The sequence below is a fragment of the Tamandua tetradactyla genome, chromosome X, assembly GCF_023851605.1.
Source record: "Tamandua tetradactyla isolate mTamTet1 chromosome X, mTamTet1.pri, whole genome shotgun sequence".
Classification (NCBI taxonomy): domain Eukaryota; kingdom Metazoa; phylum Chordata; class Mammalia; order Pilosa; family Myrmecophagidae; genus Tamandua; species Tamandua tetradactyla.
In genome coordinates, this window is record NC_135353.1 from 99,815,332 (window position 1) to 99,839,591 (window position 24,260).

General features: G+C 37.7%; 1 protein-coding gene across 1 annotated transcript in view; it reads right to left on the reverse strand.

Annotated features, from left to right (window-relative positions):
* Nucleotides 1–24,260, reverse strand: part of GCNA (germ cell nuclear acidic peptidase) — a 43,148-nt gene that overhangs the window by 13,543 nt on the left and 5,345 nt on the right. Inside the window, exons 4-6 of the mRNA XM_077146995.1 lie at nt 14,902–14,948; nt 13,776–13,815; nt 12,092–12,177 (exon numbers count right to left, since the gene is read on the reverse strand). Of these exons, the coding sequence (XP_077003110.1) occupies nt 12,092–12,177; nt 13,776–13,815; nt 14,902–14,948 (173 nt within the window). The remainder of the gene's footprint in view (nt 1–12,091; nt 12,178–13,775; nt 13,816–14,901; nt 14,949–24,260) is intronic.

Below are 24,260 nucleotides of genomic sequence, written 5' to 3' on the forward strand. Positions count from 1 at the left end.
AGAGAAAATCCTGAACTTCATCAGCCTTCTTGAACCAAGGAATCTTTCCCTGGATGCCTTAGATATTGTTATGGAATGAATGTATTTTGTAATTGGGACATTTTCTCAGCCTATAAACTGTGAACTTGCAATTTATTAAATTCCTCCTTTTTTTAAAAAGCCATTCTGTTTCTGGTATATTGCATTCCAGCAGCTAGCAAACCAGAACAACAGTAGTAAAAAAGATATTGTCTATATTTTAGAACTGCACCTACTCTTTGAGACCAAATGAAGAAAGGTGTATTTTGCCTGAAACCTAAATTTCTAGAGCACATAATCTAACTCAACCTGTCTGGATAGCTCATTTGAACAACTGAAACACAGGGAGCAGAGAAGAAGATTGAGGGCCTTTAATTCTGTTTAGCTTAATGTAATGCCTGGATATATCCTAGAATATATTAAGCAGTTAATAAAAAAATATTGGCAAAGTCCCTAGAGGCATGGGAGAAAGAATATAGAACTATTAAACCTTACCATCATGGAATTCCCTGATACTTTGTCAAACTTTATGGACACCCAAATCAATAGGCCATACCCTTGATCCTGAGGCTTACTTTTGTGAAGCTTAGGTAGGTAGTGGAGAAGCTTAGACTACCTATAGGCATGCCTAAGAGCTACTTCTGGAGGACCTCTATTGTTGCTCAGGTGTGGCCTCACTCTCTCTAAACCCAACTCTGCAAGTGAAATCGTCGCCCTCCTCCCTATGTGGGACGTGACATCCAGGGGTGAAAGTCTCCCTGGCGATGTGGGAGATGACTCCCAGTAACGAATCTGGTCCTGGCACCATGGGATCAACAATTCCATCCTGACCAAAAGGGGGAAAAGAAGTGTAACTAGTAAAGTATCAGTGGCTGAGAGAGTTCAAATAGAGTCGAAAGGCTACTCTGGAGGTTGCTCTTTGGCAAGCTTCAGTTAGACCTTGTTACCTAATATAACCTGCCAAACCCCAACCAAGACCATTCCAGCCAATCCTAAAGAACACCTAGGGAATATATAAGATTCCACAAGGGTTCCATGCACTAGAATAATTTTCCAGAAACCTACAACTTCCAGATGGGTCCCTCCAGATAAGTCCTAAAACCTAGAGGGCCCAGTCTCTCCAGAACATCAGATAGTTCCATCTCCCTACCCTGTATTAGTGACAGACCTTTCCAACAGAAAAATTTAGAATGGCCATAGCCCAAATATCCCTAAAGAGAGGGATGGAAAGATCGAACGTGATGGTGTAGTTATATAGTGAAGACAGGATTTAACAAATGAATATGAATGCTGAATCATTAAATTGTTATCTCTTTAAGTCTCCAGTATCTTAGAGCAACTAGAAGTAAAAACCTAAGATTGTGGAATTGTAACCCATGTCAAACTCTGAAATATGTTCTACAACTAATTGTGGTGCAGTACTTTGAAATTTATTGTTTTGTATATATGTTATTTTTCACAAAAAAAGAAGGAAAAAAGTATACTGTGATGATAAAAACATATGTAAGCCTTCCAGCCTCCTATATTCTGGAGAAGCTAGAAGGAAAGAAATCTGAGAAGATCATATGGTAGGCCATGACAAACTCTGGGATCTGTCCTGTAACTACTTGTTGAAAAGTGCTTAGAAAACTATTGCTTTTTTATTTCTTTGCCTTGTATATATGTTATATTATAAAATAAAAAAAAATTTTTTTAAAAGCAGCCAGTGCCAAACCCCAACCCAAACCATTCCTGCCAATCTTTAAGAATACTTAGGACATTATATAAGACTTGACAAAGGTTCCATGCATTATGGTAACTTTCCAGAAACCTACAACCTCCAGATGGGTCCCCGGACCAGATAAGTCCTGAAATGCAGAGGGGCCAGCCTCTCCAGAACATCAACTAGCTCCATCTCCATATCCCATATTATCAACAGCCCCATTACATGAAAAAATTAGAATGGCCATAGGCCAAATATCCCTAAAGAGCAAAGGTGATGGCGGCGTTACAGAGAAGGTCGTGTTTAATAAGTGAGCATGAGTGCTGAATCAGTGTATTGAAATTTCTTTTAGCCTGTAGTATCTTAGAGCACCTAGAAACAAAAACTAAAATGATGGAATTGTAACAATATACCAAACTCCAAAATCTGTTCTACAATTAACTGTTGCAGTGTGCTTCGAAATTTATTGCTTTTTTGTATATGTTATTTTTTCACAAAAAAGAAAAAAAGTCAATTGTGGTGATAAATGCACAGCTATATGATGATATTGCAAACCAGACTGTACACCTTGGATGATTACATGGTATGTGAATAACAATAAAAAATAAATAATTAAAAATAAAAAAAGATCAAAGGAGAAAGTGGAGTTACAAAAGAGAAGACAGGATTTAACAAATGAGTATGACTTCTAAATCATTATATTGATATTTCTTTTATTCTCCAGTGTTTTGGAGCAGCCAGAAAGAAAAGCAAAAATTGTGGAACTGTAACCCAAAGCAAACTCTGAAATCTGTTCTATAACAAATTGTTGTGTTGTGGTTTGAAATATATTGCTTTTTTGTATATATATTATTTTTCACAATAAAAGTTTTAAAAAAAAGAAAGAAAGAAAGCAGTCAGTGAGAACCAATGGAGCCCACACAGCCAGAGACCTTCAGAGAAGCATAAAGAAAACACCCCCTGGGGAAGCTGTTGAAGAAGCCTGGAGAGAAAGCTAGCAGACATCACCATGTGCCTTTCCAGCTGAGAGAGAAGCCCCAAGTGTCACTGGCCTTCTTGAGACAAAGTATCTTTCCCTGGATGCCTTAATTTGGACATTTTTATAAACTTGCCTTAATTTGGACATTTTCACAGCCTTAGAACTGTAAACTTGCAAGTTAATAAATTCCCTTTTTAAAAGGCATTCCATTTCTGGTATTTGCATTCAGGCAGCTTACAAACTAAAACAGATTTTGGTACTAGAGAAGTGGGGTGCTGCTGCAATTTGCAAATACTAAACATGTTGGAACAGCTTTTTAAATGGATAAGGGGAAGATTCTGGAAGAGTTATGAACAGCTTGATAGAGAAGGCCTAGAATGCTTTCAAAAGACTGTTTGTAGGAATATGAACTCTAAAGATACCTCTGATGAGGCTTTAGACAGAAATGATGAACGTGTCATTACAAACTGGAAGGAAGGCATTCTTTGTGATGGAAGGCAGAATTTGAGAGTAATGAACTTGGATATTTAGCAGGGGAAATTTCCAAACTAAAAGTGGAAGATGCAGTCTGGCTGCTCTTTGCAACTTATAGTAAAATACAAGAGGAAAGAGGTAAGTTGAGAAGTGAACTTTTGGATACAAAGAAAACAGAAGTTGACGGTCTGGAAAATTTGGGCTTTTGGAAAGTGAGAACCGCCCTTGCCCCATAAACAGGGCCCCACGTGAGAATTTAAGCAGTCATGGAAGTAGTCAGCCATTTCAGAAAAATCCAGGAGTGGAGATGAAGTTATCCAGGAAGGATTTGTGGAAAGTCCTATTCTCTGATGCTTATGACCCCAGCATACTGCATAAAAAACCAACAAGAGTGTTGTGGGATCTCTATAAACAGGACCACTGCCAGTCTGGACTAAAAGGGACAGAAAATGGACAAATTGAAGGAAAAATAACTTCAGAGGCAGAACCATGGAAGCTAAGATCTGAAGCCAAGAAACCTCAGACCAGGAGCATGGACCTACCCATGCACTTCAAGCGGGTGAGTATGCCCTGAAGGCAGGGGACAGAGGGCAAGAGTTTCAGTGCCCCAGGTCTCAGACAGGGTGGAGCACATTCCTTGGGGATTAGAGAGAGCCATTGTTCTCAGGGGGTTAAGCATGTGCTCCAGAGATGGCAGAGAGCCCGAGTGTTGCCGCAATGCTTGGAGAAGGTGGAGCTGAGAAAAATGTGGTCTCCCCAGTGTCTTCCAAGGTTGCAAACTCCACACTAGCGTTTGGAGAATGCAGAGCCACTGAATAGGCCCTTGGAAAGGGTGGGACTGCCACTTTCTAAAACCCTGAGGATAAATGACTCTCAGACTTTTAAATCTAATGGAGTTTGCCCTGCATGACCCTTGTGTTCCTTCCCATTTTTTCCCTATAGAAATGGAAATATGTATCCTATAACTGTCCTTCCTTTGAATGTTGGCAGCAGATAACTTGTTCTGAGTTTCACAGGTAAAAAGCCAGAGGAGAATCTTGCCCTCAAACTAATCATGCCTGTAGCTGATTTTGATGAGATTTTGTACCATTTCTGACTTTGTACTGTATTTGTATTTTTACTGAAATTGTTTAAGGCTTTGTGATATGGTGATCGAATGAATTTATTTTGCAATTTGGAAAGAATATGTCTTTTTGAAGCTGTCATGTACCCCAGAAAAGCCATGCTTTTTAATCCTCATTCAATATTACTGGTTGAGATTTTTTAATTGTTTCCATGGAGATGAGACCCACCCAGTTGTGGATGGTAACTTTGATTGGATGGTTTCCATGGAGATGTGTCTCCATCCATTCAAGGTGGGGTTGCTTACTGGAGGCCTTTAAAAGGGAACCATTTTGAAAAAGCTTTAGAACCAACAGAGCCCACAGTCAGAGACTTTTGGAGATGCATCAAGAAAGCATGCCTGGGGAAGCTGTTGAAGAAGCCTGGAGAGAAGGCTGGTAGATATTGCCATGTGCCTTTCCAGCTGAGAAAGAAACCCTGAACATCATCAGACTTCTTGAGCTAAGGTATTTTTACCTGGATGCCTTAGTTTGGACATTTTTATAGCCTTGCCTTAATTTGAACATTTTCACAGCCTTAGAACTGTAAACTTGCAAGTTAATAAATTTCCTTTTAAAAGCCAAAACAAAAACAAAGAAAGCAGCCAGTGCTTCAAGGACCTCCCATTTTCAATTTAGTTCAGTTCAGCAAATGTTAACAAGGTGCCTAGGTATCAGGCCCTATGCCTGGCACTGAGGAAACAAAGTTTCTAATGCTTAAGAAACTTCTAGATTTTCTGCATTTAATACAAACAGAGCAGTTTCTGATCTGCAAATAAAGCTCTGAGCCTCCCAAAAGGTTAAAAGGGCCTCTGAATCTGAAAAGGGAAGGATCTGCTGTGGGAAATAGGCTCTAAGAATAACAGAAATCTCTAGAAAATGTAAAGAGAGTAGTGGAAGGCAAAGATAAACAGCGAGATGGAAACAGCAAGGAATCTTTCTGGCAAGTCATGCTGGCAGCCCATGACTATTACCTACCCAAGCTTTTCCATCGAGCTGAAAAGGAGCCTGTGGACTTCCTGGAAGATGGCGGCTTAGTAAGACGCGCGGATCTTAGTTTCTTCTCCAGGACACCTACTAGGGGAGTAGAAACGATACAGAAAGCGCCCAAAGCCACAACAGAGATAAAAAAGACAGCGTACCCCATCCTGGAACGGCTGGCTGGCTGAGAGAAGCAGCTCGGGTGAGATCGCCGAGGCGCGTGGCCTTACCGGGCGGGGTGGCAAGCGGCTGGAGTTACTCCCTTCCCCCTTCCCGGGCCGGCTGGGAGAATTGGAGAGGTGGTCCCCTGAAACCAAGGCGACTGGCGCCCACACCACGCGCAGCCCCCGGACCAACTGAGAGAATTGGATCGGAAACCCCCAGGCTGCGGAGAACGGTGACGGGTGGGGGAGGCCCCTTCCAAACCCGTGACTCCCGGGGAACGTGCACTCTCTCGGGCGGGCCGCTGCCGCTGGCGCCCTCCCGCCACGCGTGTTGCCCAGGGCCGACTAGGAAATTCGGACGGGCTCTTTCCCTGGCTGCGGCGACCAGCAACCCTCCCTGCGTTCGGACCCTGGGCCGGCTCAAGCCGCTTCGGCTAGCGAACCCCCAGGACGGCGAGAGTTTTCCAAAGTTTAAGGTCCCACAGCACCTTTTACTGGTGGGACCCGCAGACAAACGTGTGCCACGAGCGCCACCTACTGGGCAGGATAAGAAAAACAGAACCCAGAGATTTCACAGAAAAATATTACAACCTTGCTGGGTCCAACACCAAGAGAAATCTGAATAAATGCCCAGACGCCAGCAGCAGAAGATAACTGTCCACGCTCAAAAGATTGAGAATATGGCTCAGTCAAAGGAACAAACCAATAGCTCAAATGAGACACAAGAGCTGAGACAACTAATGCTGAATATACGAACAGAAATGGAAAACCTCTTCAAAAATGAAATCGATAAATTGAGGGAGGACATGAAGAGGACATGGGCTGAACATAAAGAAGAAATAGAAAAACTGAAAAAACAAATCGCAGAACTTATGGAAGTGAAGGATAAAGTAGCAAACATAGAAAAAATAATGGATAGCTACAATGATAGATTTAAAGAGACAGAAGATAGAATTAGTGATTTGGAGGATGGAACATCTGAATTCCAAAAAGAAACAGAAACTATAGGGAAAAGAATGGAAAAATTTGAACAGGGTATCAGGGAACTCAAGGACAATATGAACCGCACAAATATACGTGTTGTGGGTGTCCCAGAAGGAGAAGAGAAGGGAAAAGGAGGAGAAAAACTAATGGAAGAAATTATCACTGAAAATTTCCCAACTCTTATGAAAGACCTAAAATTATAGATCCAAGAAGTGCAGCGCACCCCAAAGAGATTAGACCCAAATAGGCGTTCTCCAAGACACTTACTAGTTAGAATGTCAGAGGTCAAAGAGAAAGAGAAGATCTTGAAAGCAGCAAGAGAAAAACAATCCATTACATACAAGGGAAACCCAATAAGACTTTGTGTAGATTTCTCAGCAGAAACCATGGAAGCTAGAAGACAGTGGGATGATATATTTAAAATACTAAAAGAGAAAAACTGCCAACCAAGACTCCTATATCCAGCAAAATTATCCTTCAAAAATGAGGGAGAAATTAAAACATTCTCAGACAAAAAGTCACTGAAAGAATTTGTGACCAAGAGACCAGCTCTGCAAGAAATACTAAAGGGAGCACTAGAGTCAGATACAAAAAGACAGAAGAGAGAGATATGGAAAAGAGTGTAGAAAGAAGGAAAATCAGATATGATATATATAATACAAAAGGCAAAATGTTAGAGGAAAATATTATCCAAACAGTAATAACACTAAATGTCAATGGACTGAATTCCCCAATCAAAAGACATAGATTGGCAGAATGGATTAAAAAACAGGATCCTTCTATATGCTGTCTACAGGAAACACATCTTAGACCCAAAGATAAACATAGGTTGAAAGTGAAAGGTTGGGAAAAGATATTTCATGCAAATAACAACCAGAAAAGAGCAGGAGTGGCTATACTAATATCCAACAAATTAGACTTCAAATGTAAAACAGTTAAAAGAGACAAAGAAGGACACTATATACTAATAAAAGGAACAATTAAACAAGAAGACATAACAATCATAAATATTTACGCACCGAATCAGAATGCCCCAAAATACGTGAGGAATATACTGCAAACACTGAAAAGGGAAATAGACTCATATACCATAATAGTTGGAGACTTCAACTCACCACTCTCATCAAGGGACAGAACATCTAGACAGAGGATCAACAAAGAAATAGAGAATCTGAATATTACTATAAATGAACTAGACTTAATAGACATTTATAGGACATTACATCCCACAACAGCAGGATACACCTTTTTCTCAAGTGCTCATGGATCATTCTCAAAGATAGACCATATGCTGGGTCACAAAGCAAGTCTTAACAAATTTAAAAAGATTGAAATCTTACACAACACTTTCTCGGACCATAAAGGAATGATGTTGGAAATCAATAATAGGCAGAGTGCCAGAAAATTCACAAACACGTGGAGGCTCAACAACACACTCCTAAACAACGACTGGGTCAAAGAAGAAATTGCAAGAGAAATTAGCAAATACCTCGAGGCGAATGAAAATGAAAACACAACATATCAAAACTCATGGGACGCAGCAAAGGCAGTGCTAAGAGGGAAATTTATTGCTCTAAATGCCTATATCAGAAAAGAAGAAAAGGCAAAAATTCAGAAATTAACTATCCATTTGGAAGAACTGGAGAAAGAACAGCAAGCTAACCCCAAAGCAAGCAAACGGAAAGAAATAACAAAGATTAGAGCACAAATAAATGAAATTGAAAACATGAAAACAATAGAGAAAATCAATAAGGCCAGAAGTTGGTTCTATGAGAAAATCAATAAGATTGATGGGCCCTTAGCAAGATTGACAAAAAGAAGAAGAGAGAGGATGCAAATAAATAAGATCAGAAATGGAAGAGGAGACATAACTACTGACCTCACAGAAATAAAGGAGGTAATAACAGGATACTATGAACAACTTTACGCTAATAAATACAACAATTTAGAGGAAATGGACGGGTTCCTGGAAAGACATGAACAACCAACTTTGACTCAAGAAGACATAGATGACCTCAACAAACCAATCACAAGTAAAGAAATTGAATTAGTCATTCAAAAGCTTCCTAAAAAGAAAAGTCCAGGACCAGATGGCTTCACATGTGAATTCTACCAAACGTTCCAGAAAGAATTAGTACCAATTCTCTTCAAACTCTTCAAAAAAATCAAAGTGGAGGGAAAACTACCTAATTCATTCTATGAAGCCAACATCACCCTCATACCAAAACCAGGCAAAGATATTACAAAAAAAGAAAACTACAGACCAATCTCTCTAATGAATACAGATGCAAAAATCCTCAATAAAATTCTAGCAAATCGTATCCAACAACACATTAAAAGAATTATACATCATGACCAAGTAGGATTCATCCCAGGTATGCAAGGATGGTTCAACATAAGAAAATCAATTAATGTAATACACCATATCAACAAATCAAAGCAGAAAAATCACATGATCATCTCAATTGATGCAGAGAAGGCATTCGACAAGATTCAACATCCTTTCCTGCTGAAAACACTTCAAAGGATAGGAATACAAGGGAACTTCCTTAAAATGATAGAGGGAATATATGAAAAACCCACAGCTAATATCATCCTCAATGGGGAAAAATTGAAAACTTTCCCCCTAAGATCAGGAACAAGACAAGGATGTCCACTATCACCACTATTATTCAACATTGTGTTGGAGGTTCTAGCCAGAGCAATTAGACAAGAAAAAGAAATACAAGGCATCAAAATTGGAAAGGAAGAAGTAAAACTATCACTGTTTGCAGACGATATGATACTATACGTCGAAAACCCGGAAAAATCCACAACAAAACTACTAGAGCTAATAAATGAGTACAGCAAAGTAGCAGGTTACAAGATCAACATTCAAAAATCTGTAGCATTTCTATACACTAGTAATGAACAAGCTGAGGGGGAAATCAAGAAACGAATCCCATTTACAATTGCAACTAAAAGAATAAAATACCTAGGAATAAATTTAACTAAAGAGACAAAAAACCTATATAAAGAAAACTACAAAAAACTGCTAAAAGAAATCACAGAAGACCTAAATAGATGGAAGGGCATACCGTGTTCATGGATTGGAAGACTAAATATAGTTAAGATGTCAATCCTACCTAAATTGATTTACAGATTCAATGCAATACCAATCAAAATCCCAACAACTTATTTTTCAGAAATAGAAAAACCAATAAGCAAATTTATCTGGAAGGGCAGGGTGCCCCGAATTGCTAAAAACATCTTGAGGAAAAAAAACGAAGCTGGAGGTCTCGCGCTGCCTGACTTTAAGGCATATTATGAAGCCACAGTGGTCAAAACAGCATGGTATTGGCATAAAGATAGATATATCGACCAATGGAATCGAATAGAGTGCTCAGATATAGACCCTCTCATCTATGGACATTTGATCTTTGATAAGGCAGTCAAGCCAACTCACCTGGGACAGAGCAGTCTCTTCAATAAATGGTGCCTAGAGAACTGGATATCCATATGCAAAAGAATGAAAGAAGACCCATCTCTCACACCCTATACAAAAGTTAACTCAAAATGGATCAAAGATCTAAACATTAGGTCTAAGACCATAAAACAGTTAGAGGAAAATGTAGGGAGATATCTTATGGATCTTACAACTGGAGGCGGTTTTATGGACCTTAAACCTAAAGCAAGAGCACTGAAGAAGGAAATAAATAAATGGGAACTCCTCAAAATTAAACACTTTTGTGCATCAAAGAACTTCATCAAGAAAGTAGAAAGACAGCCTTCACAATGGGAGACAATATTTGGAAATGATATATCAGATAAAGGTCTAGTATCCAGAATTTATAAAGAGATTGTTCATCTCAACAACAAAAAGACAGCCAACCCAATTACAAAATGGGAAAAAGACTTGAACAGACACCTCTCAGAAGAGGAAATACGGATGGCCAAGAGGCACATGAAGAGATGCTCAATGTCCCTGGCCATTAGAGAAATGCAAATCAAAACCACAATGAGATATCATCTCACACCCACCAGAATGGCCATTATCAACAAAACAGAAAATGACAAGTGCTGGAGAGGATGCGGAGAAAGAGGCACACTTATCCACTGTTGGTGGGAATGTCAAAGGGTGCAACCACTGTGGAAGGCAGTTTGGCGGTTCCTCAAAAAGCTGAATATAGAATTGCCATACGACCCAGCAATACCATTGCTAGGTATCTACTCAAAGGACTTAAGGGCAAAGACACAAACGGACATTTGCACACCAATGTTTATAGCAGCATTATTTACAATTGCAAAGAGATGGAAACAACCAAAATCTCCATCAACAGAAGAGTGGCTAAACAAACTGTGGTATATACATACGATGGAATATTATGCAGCTTTAAGACAAGATAAACTTATGAACCATGTAATAACATGGATGGACCTAGAGAATATTATGCTGAGTGAATCCAGCCAAAAACTAAAGGACAAATACTGTATGGTCCCACTGATGTGAACGGACATTCGAGAATAAACTTGAAATATGTCATTGGTAACAGAGTTCAGCAGGAGTTAGAAACAGGGTAAGACAATGGGTAATTGAAGCTGAAGGGATACAGACTGTGCAACAGGACTAGATACAAAAACTCAAAAATGGACAGCACATAATACCTAATTGTAAAGTAATCATGTTAAAACACTGAATGAAGCTGCATCTGAGCTATAGGTTTTTGTTTTGTTTTGTTTTGTTTTGTTTTGATTTTACTATTATTACTTTTATTTTTTCTCTATATTAACATTCTATATCTTTTTCGGTTATGTTGCTAGTTCTTCTAAACCAATGCAAATGTACTAAGAAATGATGATCATGCATCTATGTGATGATGTTAAGAATTAATGATTGCATGTGTAGAATGGTATGATCTCTAAATGTTGGGTTAATTTCTTTTTTTCCGTTAATTAAAAAAAAAAAAAAGAGAAGGGATAATTGGAGATGAAGGGATACAGACTGTACAACGGGACTGGATATAAAAACTCAGAAATGGACAGCACAATACTACCCAATTTTAATGCAATTATGTTAAAACACTGAATGAAGCTGCATGTGAGGTATAGGTTTTTTGTTTTTGTTTTTTTTGTTTTTTTTTCTTTCTATTATTGTTTTAATTCTTATTCTGTTGTCTTTTTATTTCTTTTTCTAAATCGATGCAAATGTACTAAGAAATGATGAATATGCAACTATGTGATGTTATTAAGAATTACTGATTGTACATGTAGATTGGAATGATTTCTAATTGTTTTGTTAATTCTTTTTTTAATTAATGAAAAAAAAAAAAAAAAAAAAAAGGAGCCTGTTACTCCTCTTTCCTCTTTGCCATCTCACTCATAGAAAGGAAGGAAAGACAGGAACAGGAAGCCTTTATACTTCTCTGCCTTTGTGCTTGATGTTTTCCCTTCTGCTTCCTTGATGAAGATTTAAGCAGGTGAATTCTATTTCTCCAAGGTATAAGGTGGCAAGAACAGTTACTGTTGTGTTAGGAAACTTACTGGTGGGTGTAATTAATCTAGACATATTCACCTCTAAGCACATATGGGGAAAGAAATGGTGGCCCTCACTAAGTGATTCAGAATAGAAAGTTTGTTGACTCTTTTCCTAAAACTATAGCGTGATGAAGCGTCACATAGCTACTTTTCCAAGAGGTAGCTGTGTACTTACATCCACTTTTTATTTCAATTAGTTTAGGTTTCTTTTCCTCAAAGAAGAATTCCTCATCAGAGTCTGAGTCATCAATCACCAGGCAGCTGAATAAATGAGACAAGAAATAATAAAAGGGAATGCTGAAGAAATCATGCTGACTGAAGTAAATCTGACACGATGGGATAGATATTGTATGATTACACTTGTATGAAATAGCTGGAATGTGCAAATTTATAGAGACAGAAAATAGGGAACAGGTTACCAGGAGAGGGAACAGGGGGAATCGGAGTTAAAGAAAATAAGTATAGGGTTTCTGTTTGGGGTGATAGGAAAGTTGTAGCAATGGATAGTGGTGGAAGCAGTCCAACACTGCGAATGTGATTAATCCCACTAAATGGCATACTTGGAAGGAGTTGAGATGAGAAAGTTTATGTTGTATATATGTTTCAACATTTTTTTTTAAAAAAGAGCAACTAAAGAGACAATGACAATTAAATGCAATAATGATCCTGGAGGGGATCTAATAATGAAGGAGAAAAGAACCAAAAGGGCATTATTGAGACATATGAAAAACTGGCAGTAGACCGTAGGCTTTATATCAATGTTAAAAGTACTTGAACTTGTTAACTACTTAAGGAGGTTACATAAGTGAGGAAACAGCAAGTGTTCAAGGAACATGATGTATACAATCTTCTCTCAAATTTTAGAAAATAGATAACTATATAGACAGAGGGATAGATAGAATGACCCAGCAAACGTGGCAAAATGTTAAAATTGATAGATCTAGGTATCTGGGGGGAGGGATATGTTGGAGATTTGTATAGGTTTTGTATTATTTTTGCAACTGTTGTTAGGTTTGAAGTTATTTCAAAATAAAATGTTTAAAAAAAAAGAAATATGGATGCAACACTGCGAAATACAGATGCAACATTCCTCCTTTCAAGGCATTTCCTACCTTTTAAATATTTTTGTTTCCTATAGTAATTCTGTTCCCCTTCTTTGGAACTCCTGAACCTTTCCATTATTTCTGACTTTTCCATCTTTTCCCACCTTTCTACTTAATCTTTCCTATCTGCCTCACCTCCTTTCAGAAGGAGGTGTCTGTCAAATACCGAGAGTGAAATACACTTCAAATTGTTTAGGTGTAGAGGAAAAGCAAATTAGGAAAATCTTTAGTGAATTGTCACTTTTCTTTATCAACTTTAAGATCCAGCTGTCAGAGAAGGGTAGAGGGCAGATGGAGAGAAAGAGTAGGGAGGTTTCTCCTTGGTGCCACTCTGCAATCTGGAGCCAACACCACCCTTTCTAACAGACAGCTTTAGTAGGAGACAACCTCAGCAGTGCCCCTGGGCTACCCAGGGTGCTGGTGGTAAGCACACCTGAGGGATCCTCATTCTCAGCTGGCCCTGGTATTTGGGTCAGAGTTTCCAGCAGGTTTAAAATTCACCACCCTTCTATATTTTCCAAACTGTGTACAATAAGTATGACATAACTACTTGGGATTAGACCAGGATCCCTGGGCATTCCTGGAAGGCCCCTTAAAACTGATTTTCTTTAAATATTTCTTCCACAGCTTTCTGGCGGAGGCAAGAAGAATCCAATTTGGATGCCTTTTTATTTATTACTAAGTAAGGATTTTATTCTCACATCTTACCCAGAACATCATACCTTTAAAAAACATTTCAAAAATTCTCCTACTCACCCGAGTTGTCTCTTCTTTTCCATTCTCCTTTGGGCCATAACTAAATCATAGAAAGAAGACATTAGAAAGCATCTGAAGCATGATAAAAATCCTTTTAGCCCTGCCTTTAACATCCCTCATGGAAGATAAGGAAATAAAAGTAAGAAGATCCAGAACCAAAAAGGTAAGGAAAGTAAAATGAAAAAATCACAGGGAACTTCCTGCTCCTAAGGATAGGGAAATAAACTTCCTTTCACCAGCCTAGAGAGAGCCCTAGTGAAATCGAACCTGGAACCAGCTTATGCTAAATGTTCTAAATCATATTTCAGTCATCTGCACATAGACAAGGTCAAATTACATTTTAAAATGTAGATTACTACAACCAAAACCATTCCTGCCAATCCTAAAGAACACCTAGGGCATTTTATAAGATTCTACAAAGGTTCCATGCATTAGGGTAGCTTTCCAGAAACCTACAACTCCAGATGGGTCCTGAAATGCAGAGGGGCCAGCCTTTCCAGAACATCAACTAGTTCCATTCCCCTACCCCATACTATCGACAGCCCCTTCCAAAATGAAAGAGTTACAATGGGCATGGCCCAAATACCCCTGAAGAGTAGGGGAAAGATCAAAGATGATGGTGGAATTATACAGAGAAGGTAGGGTTTAACAAATGAGTATGAGTGCTGAATCATTATACTGAGATTTCTTTTAGGCTCCAGTACCTTAGAGGAACTAGAAGTAAAAACCTAAAATTGTGGAATTGTAACCTATACCAAACACTGAAATCTGTTCCACAACTAATTGTTGTATTGTTCTTTGAAATTTATTGCTGGTTTGTATGTATGTTATTTTTCACAAAAAATGAAAAAAAAAGAAGTGTGTAACAGAGAAGATAGGATTTAACAAGTGAGTATGACTGCTGAATCATTATATTAATATTCCTTTTAGTCTCTAGTGTCCTGGAGCAGCTAGAAGAAAAAATGAAAAATCGTGGAACTGTAACCCATAGCAACCTTTAAAATCTATGCTATAACTACTTGTTACAATGTACTTGGAAATTTATTGCTTTTTTGTATATATTATATTTCACAATTAAAAAAACATTAAAAAATGTAAATTACTGCTTTTCGTAGACTCTACTTACTGGCCTCAAATTCTTCATCACCGCTGGAGTCAACAGTAAGAATGTAACTGCAAAAATAAATAGACATTTTTTAAAAAGAAGGCTTATTAACATCATAGGCAACCAAATGCCAAAAATCTCAAATAAATGAAGAGCCCAACCAATTAGAGCTTCTGAAATGCAAAAAGGTTTTAAGGGATTTAGGTGACTATGAAATTAGGATCACTATAGAGGAAGTGAGGAAAACCTAGAAGCGACAAGCTGCTCAGTCTTTCCTGGAGAATCAAAGTCAGGAGAAGAATGTCAGTTAAGCATTGTTAGCTATCTGTGAAAAGTCTGTTTTCTGCCAAGTGATTTACTTTCATTTGAAGACATGAAAGTGAAAGAAAGAAGCCACCAGGGAAAGAGCTTAAGAATGAAGAGATTGCAGTTAAAATCAAAAGGTACGGTTAGGTGAGGAAAACAGCTTTTAGGCCTTTCTTTACGGCTTGCAAAGGGCCTATGTACTGGGACTGTCTGGGTAAATGGGCAAATACTGACGTCCACTTCTTGGAGAGCAAAGCATGATTTTGAAGCTGCAACTGCTACCTACATAAGCCGCGATGTTGGGCCTCTGGCTTCTCTGCCTCATAATTTGTCTGAAGACTTAGTATTCATTCTTCACTGCCCCATGGCAGGCTGTTTTAGTCTGTTATAGCTTACCAGACAGCTGTGAAATACTACCTGAGGTGAAGCCAAAGCATATTCCTGCTCAGGATCATTCAGAAAACTGGAGAGCAGATGACTGGATATCCACTGTTAGCCATTCCTTACAGAGATCCAAAATCCAACCCAGGAGTCATGCTGCAATGAGCATCACTTCAATGCTGAGAGACTGGCTATATTCCAGGTCCTAATTATAAGTAATCTTATCATTAGTTATTGTGCTATATATCTCACTGATGATACTAAAAGTTCTGAAGAAGGTGGACATAATAGTTATTCAAGTTTCACATATAAAAGTTAATGTTAACCACTTCTTTAGGACTTTTAAGTTGGCCTGGAGGTTGATACTAGACTGACTGTATACTTTTTAGTCTTTCAAGATAATGCTCACTCACCCCTTTGATTAAACTTCCTATTCACTTATCAATCACCTTATACTGGACTTATTCGGTAGTAGGTTTCAATACTTCTGTTTTATTTTTTTTAACCAGGAAAGAAAACTGTTGCTAGGTGTCATTTCCAAGTTATGATTCAATGCATGACCTTGGTTACTTTCAAGCTGATTATTGGTAAACAGCATAATAAACAATCTAAAAAGTGGTTCATACCTTGTGTATTTTCTTACATACTTTTGTTGCACACAGACACACACACACATTTTCTGAGAGGTCAGGTAAAAGGAACAAGGGATCTAAAACATGTCCCAAAGTGTTACATGATAGGAGCCCACTCTAAGCTTTAAAGGAGAAATATCAAACTCCAGGTTGAATAGTAACTGAGTGGAGAAGTTGGCCAAGGAAAGTGTGAAGGAATATATCATCAAAAAGGAAGCAGATTTTTCTGAATTGATGCCAATGTTCTAAGAAATGATCATGATGATGAATATACAACTATGTGATGATAATGTGAGTTATTGATTATATAACAAGAATGGAATGATCATATGATAAGAATGTTTGTGTTTGTATGTGGTTATGTATCATAAATAAAAAATAAATTTAAAAAGGAAAAAAAAGGAAGCAGATGCTCTTATGAAACTTGTATCTGTAGTGGAGAAGCTCAGAGTTATTTCCAGAGAACCTCTTTTGTTGCTCAGATGTGGCCTCTCTCTCCAAGCCAACTCTGCAAATAAACTCACCACCCTCTCCCCTACATGAGACCTGACTCCCAGGAGTGTAAATCTTCCTGGCAATATAGGACATGACTCCCAGGCCCTGGCATCATGTGATCGAGAAAGTCTTCTTGACCAGAAGGGGGAAAAGAAATGAAACAAAAAGAAGTTTCAGTGGAAGAGATTTCAAATAGAGTCGAGTGATCATTCTGGAGGTTATTCTTATGCATTATATAAATATTCCTTTTTAGCTTCTAGTGTGTTAGAAGGAAATACCTGAAACTGTTGAACTGTAATCAACTGTAGCCTTGATTGTTGATGATGATTGTATAATATATAGCTTTTACAGTGTGATCATGTGATTGTGAAAACTTTGTAACCGACACTCCCTTTATCTAGTGTATGGGCAGATGAGTTAGAAAATAAAGACAAAAAATAAATAAGAGGGGGGAAGGGGTTATGGGATGTATTGGGTGTTCTTTTATATTTATTTATTTATTTGAGTAATGAAAATGTTCTAAAATTGTTTGTGATGATGAATGCACAACTATATGATGAATCTGTGAGCCATTGATTATATGCTTTGTATGATTATATGGTGTGCTGGTTTGAAAGGATGTGTGTCCCCTAGAAAAGCCATGTTTTAATCTAAATCCCATTTCATAAAGGCAGGATAATCCTTATTCAATACTGTATGTTTGAAACTGTAATCAGACCATCTCCCTGGAGATGTGATTTAATTAAGAGTGGTTGTTAAGCTGGATTAAGTGATGACACGTCTCCACCCATTTGAGTGGTTCTTGATAAATTTCTGGAGACCTATAAAAGAGGAAACATTTTGGAGAATGAAAGAGATTCAGAGAGAGCAGAACAGAATGACATAGCCATGAGAAGCAGAGTCCACCAGCCAGCGACCTTTGGAGATGAAGAAGGAAAACACCTTCCAGGGAGCTTCATGAAACAGGAAGCCAGGAGAAGAAGCTAGCAGATGATGCTGTGTTCACCATGTGCCCTTCCAGATGAGAGAGGAACCCTGACCGTGTTCATCATGTGCCTTTCCAGATGAGAGAGAAATTCTGTGTTCGCCGTGTGCCTTCTCACTTGAGAGAGAAACCCTGAACTTCATCAGCCTTGTTGAACCAGGGTATCTTTCCCTGGATGCCTTAGATTGGACATTTCTATAGACTTGTTTTAATTGGGACATTTTCTTGGCCTTAGAACTGTAAATTACGAGAAACTCATTAAATTCCCCTTTTTGAAAGCCATTCCATTTCTGGTATATTGCATTCTGGCAGCTAGCAAACTAGGACATATGGTATGTGAATATATCTCAAGAAAAGTACATAAAAAAAGAAAAAATAATAACATAGAGAAACAAAGTGAGCACATGCTGTTGGAAAAATGGCACCAAAAGATTTACTCTTGCCACAAACTTCATTTTGTAAAAAATGCAATCTCTGCAAAGTGCAATAAATCGAAGCCCAATAAAATGAGGTATGCCAGCAAAAAAAAAAAAAAAAAAAAGTTCTTCAAGCCTCACATTACTGCCATTAGAAAATCTATACACCCAGGATGAGCCAGTTTGCTTAACCACAACGCTATCATGAAAGGACTAAGAAACCATTCGGAAGACTCTGAAGAAACATCAAGCCCCTCAAAAACTTTACAGATCCTATTGTATTGAGGCCATATACCATAAAGATTGTGTATGCTTTTATATGACTATAGAAAAAGATCTAGAAAGACTAAAACCAAATTATTGATGATTATTAACTCAGAAGAATGGGAAGATGTGTGGAAGGTGGACTTTCACTTCTTACTTTATATACTTCTGTTATTATTGTTTGAATAGATTTGCCACAGGTCCATATTCCCTTAGAAACTTTTTAAAATCAATCACTATGCTATAATTGAATAAGATGAGTACATCTGTGGATCATTCATCCATTGATTCAACATTAATTGAGCACCTACTATATGCTAGGTACTGAGACTACAAAAAGAACTAAGACTTTCAAGAATCTCAGAGGCTAGAGGCAAAGACAGAAAAGTAAATTGTTAATTACAATACGATATGGTAAGGCCTTAGGTGGATGGAGAAAAGCAAAAGATGACATAAATAAAAGGGGCATCTAATCCAATCTTGAAAATGTTCTGCGAAGAAGTGATACCAAAGTCTCGAGGGCCAGTAGGAGTTATCCAGGAGGTGGGTTGAGGTTTTCCAGGGAAAAGGAAAGCAGTAGTTCTCAAAATTTAGCATGCATCAGAATCACTTAGTGTACTTGCTTCAAATGTAGATTCCTGAACAAGGGAAATCAGAAACGGTATTTTTAACAAGCACCCCCAGGTAATTCTGATGCAGAAGCTGGACAACTGTGCTTTCAGAACACTAGTTTTGTGCTAGAGCCTTCTTTTGCTTGAAACTGGGAATTGAAAACATCAACAGAATGCTAATTAAGTAAATCTGGCACTGTCAAAAGGTTTAAAACAATAGCCAGTTCACTAGGTGACCCATTTGCTTTTCTGATCAGATTATTTCAAACTGAGTATAACAGGGTAATTCTAAAAATACAGTATTTCTGCATATATCATCAAAGACTTTCAGGCTATAAAAGACTAGTCAATGGGCACCAGAGAGTACTAATACAACTTTGATTGATCAGAGCAAACCAATCTCTACCACTTGTGTTATGGATTTCACTAGTACTTCTCTCTTCAAACTGCCAGTCCCCTTCCTCCCCACCACCTTTAACTCAGTTAATGGCCTTGTCTCATAAGTCACCGAGAAAACAGAAGCAATCACACAGGAACTCACTCATTCTCCCACCCACAAATCTACCAACCTACCTGCAACTATCGCCTTCTCTCTCATTAACATCTGATGCAGTGTCTCTACCACTTCTAAGGCCAATTCCTCCCTTGTACTCCTCTAGCCATCTCAAGGATTTTCTTCCCGTGATTCTCCACTCTATGCTGCGTCATTTTCTTCTCTCTCCTGGAGCATTCATTCTGTCATCCCTAGAGCCCATGTCCTCCGATTTTATATTTTTAGTGTTGAATTCTCCAATGAACTTAAATGTCTACTTGATAACTAGGATATTTAATAAATATTTAAAATGTAATATGACTGACAGCATTCTTGATTTCCTCTCTCAATTCTGTTCCTGTCGAGTCTTCCCCATCTCAGTAATGCAAACCAAAAACTTAGAAGCCATTCTAGATTCCTATTTCTCTTTCCCTCATCTCCTGCATCTAATCTATCATCAAGGCCTGTTGGTTCTACTTCTATAACATATTTCATCTAATTTATGACATCATTAAGACCAAGAAAGAAAAAATAATTACCAATTAAACTACATGCCATCAAGCATAAGATGCACCCCGATTTCAGAAATGTGAGTGTGAAAGTGTCTCAGAAATGATAAACTATGATATATCCCATATTCATCCAAATCTCTCCAACTCTAATAAGACCACCCTACTCTAAGCCACCATCACTTCTTACCTAGACTTTTACAATAAGTTATTGGGCCTCAGTTGTACAAGAACCATTTATCTCACAGGGCTATTGTCAAAAGTAAACAAGTTGTGGGCAACAGTGGCACAGTGGCAGTGTTCTTGCCTGCCATGCCGGAGACCCCGGTTCAATTCCCAGTGCCTGCCCATGCCAAAAAAAAAAAAAAAAAAAAAAAGTAAACAAGTTAATGCAATGACTGTCCCTCCTACAGGATTATGTACTTCTCCCCCATTACAGCACTTATCACACTATACCGTAATTTCCTGTTTACATGCTCATATCCTCTGCTCCAGATAGTAAGCTAATAAAGGGTTTGGAAATGTATGTTTTACCTTGCTCAAGACAAAGTAAGTATTCAATAAATATTTGCTAAATGAACGAATGCATGAACGGCTCTAGAAAAATTATTTCAAGGATTCCTTTTATTATTTTCCACCACACCCTACACATACCCATAGGACTTCAAGTTTTGAAAGATTTTGCCTACCAGATCTCATTTACTAAGTAATAATTTTCTCCATTTAAAACTTTTATTACACATATATGCCCTTGTATGTGAAGATTTGAGGTACAGAGTCAGCCCAAAGCATGACAGAGCTGTTTAAAAACAAACAAATACTAAAGATCTTGTCTGCATTAATAAAAATACAATGCCCAGATCATGGGAAGTTATAGTCCCAGCTTGAAGCTTGAGTGGGTGTAGAGACTGGCAGGTTGTTGACTGGCCTCAAGGCTATCTCCAACCAGATCTAGGATCTGGTCTTTACATTTGGAGCTAAAGGAACTAAGGTTTATCACTTCTTCATCAAATTCAGCAGTGACTCTTGTTAACCAAATTCACAACGGACTGACTAATAAACCATAGTGCTCTTTACTTCTCAGGATAAATAATGCTGATTATCTGCCCCAGGCACCCTCAATTTTGGAGTAGTGAATGAGGCTCATAGAGAGAGCTGCAATTTCACTTTTTGCATTTTTGAACACACACATACACACACACCACACATGCTATTTTTAACTAAATGCTGCAATAAGCATCTTTATGTACTTAATTATTTTCATAAAATGGATTTTCTTAGAATTGATTCCCAAAGTCAACTTGATCAAAAGTACAATCAATTTATAACTCTTGGTACAATTGCTTTACTGTTTACAAAGGGTTGTATCAGTTTTTGATGTCAGCAGCATTACCATTATAGGATTCAATACTACAAATCTGTGAATTTAATAGGTAGATAACTTTTAATCAGCATTTCTTTCTAATTATTATTTTTTTAAATTAGAGAAGTTGTAAGCTTACAGAAAAGTCATGTAAAAAATACAGACTTCCATAAACCTCACTATTGTTGACACTGCATTTTAATGTGATGCTTTCATTACAACCGATGAAAGAATATTAAAATAGTACTATTAACTATATAGTTCATAGTTTATATTAGGTGTATTTTTTTTCCATACACCACCAGGATTCCTTTTTTTTTGGCATGAGCAGGCTCCGGGAATTGAATCCAGGTCTCCAGCATTTCTTTTTAATACTTGTAAGATGTTGATTTACAGGTGAATGAACCTTAAGGACAGTATGTTGAATGAAATGCCAGAAACAAAAAGACAAATATTATCATGCCACACTCATATGGACTAACTATAATGTACAAATGAGGAGAATTGGAGTCGAGAGCATGGGTTATCAGGTTGGGGCCTATTGTAAAGTGTCCTAGACTGTAAACTCTTACAGCAGTCACATATATTCAGGAGTTGTAACTGTTATTTCTAAATTCTGAAATACTGAGCTATTTGACTATAACCTGGTCGTTCCCTGAAACTTCGGGTATGTATGTGACACCTGAGACTCTGAGTTAGAGCACTGAAGCTTTGAAAGTCAGCATCACCCCATACAGCAACTGTTTAGAAAAAGTTGAAAAAGTGATCAGACTTCAACTAAAGATATGAATGAGGCTGATTTGGATAAGACTAAGGTAAATCAGAATACAGCATAAAATATGATATGCTCCATATTTTAAAACTTCAACTTCTGTGTGACATCAAAGGAAAGGATGTTTATTGGGTGCAAAATTTATATTTTGGGTAGTGCATTATCTAGCTTAACTTGTATGATCAGTTTATTTGAACACCATAATTACATGGAATCTTGAATAGAGCTTGAGATTCTGTTGGTTTGTACAGGTTAGTATGATGCCGCAATAAATCCCAGAGTAATTTGGCAGAGAATAAAAAGGTATTTGCAAAGTCCGCTTGGGGGACTTTCCATTTGGGGAATTCTTCACAATCTTGCAAGCAGTAGGGACAACAAATTCAATAGGCTGAGCCCTTGAACTTTGGGATTCGCCCCTATGAAACTTATTCCTACAAAGGAGAAGCAAAGCCTACTTAAAATTAGGCCTAAGAATCACCCTCAGAGAACCTCTTCTGTTGTTCAGATGTGGCCTCTCTATCTCTAAGCTGACACAGCAAGCGAACTCACTGCCCTTCCCCTCTACATGGGACATAACTCCCAGGAGTGTAAACCTCCCTGGCAACATGGGACAAAGAAATCCTGGGATGAACTGGGACTTGGCATCAAGGGATTTAGAAAACCTTCTTGACCAAAAGGGGGAAGAGAGAAATGAGGCAAAATAAAGTGTCAGTGGCTGAGAGATTTCAAACAGAATCCTGGAGGTTATACGTACGCATTATATACATATTCCCTTTTTAGTTTATGGTGTATTGGAGTGGTTAGAGGGAAGTACCTGAAACTGTAGAGCTATGTTCCAGTAGCCATGTTTCTTGAAGATGATTGTATAATGATAGCATTTATGAAGATAAAGCCTTTACAATGTGACTGTGGGATTGTGAAAATCTTATGTCTGATGCTCCTTTTATCTAGGGTTGGACAGATAAGTATAAAATATGGATAAAATAAACAAATAATAGTGAAAACAAAGGTTAAAATAAATTGAGTAGATTAAAATACTAGTTGTCAATGAGAGGGAGTGGTAAGGGGTATAGTATGTATGAGTTTTTTCTTTTTTATTTCTTTTGCTGGAGAGATGAAAATGTTCAAAGAAAATGATCATGATGATAAATACACAATTATGAGATGATATTGTGAGCCACTGATTGTATAATATGGTTGGACTGTATATATGTGAAGATTTCTCAATAAAAATACTTTTTTAAAAGATGTTTATTTCCCAATGTAGTTTACTGCATTCTTTTGTTAATGCCCTACCCCCAGTTTTGTTGTTGTTGTTGTTGTTTTTAGGTGCATGGTCTGGGACTCGAACCCAAGTCTCCTGCATGGAAGGTGAGTATTCCACCACCCACTTCCAATTTCAACAACTGGCAAGAAATAATGCTTACCAGATAATTTTTGTAACTGATAAAGAACAATGAAATGAGTGAGGAAGAGGAACATCTGTCCCTGTTCCTCTAGCAGTCTGACTCCCCCAGAGATGAACAATGTATTTTATTTATATTTCTAGAAAATTCTTAAGCATAAGCATGTCCCAGCACGAATTAAGTGCACACACTTTTTTTTCCTCCTTTACAAACAGTATTATGCTTATGGATTGTTCTGCAGCTTACATTTTTCACTTTATGTATCTAAGTAGTCTTTCCATTATCAACATACACAGCTTTCACCACATCTTTTGGATTAACCATAATTTATTCAGTTAGTCCCTTAGGATATTTAAATTCCTTCCAAATTTTTTACTATCGCAATGTCCTTGTACACATTTCTCTGCATACCAGTGTGAATCTATATAAAATTACATCATACATCCTTCTTTCACAGAACTGAACAAAGACCAAAAAAGCCTATATGTCTATATATTGTTATATGAACATGGAAAAAATGTATGGAAAGACACAAATACTTAGCATGGGTTAAAGAAAAGATGGGAAAAGGGGAAAGAAAGGAATCAAGAGAAAATAGCATTGAACTACAAAAAAAGGGGCATGCATTATATAACCACATCTATACACTTGTGTGAAATTATATGTATGTGTATAAAGAAGTGAAATAAATTGTTGTAAAAAGTGAAA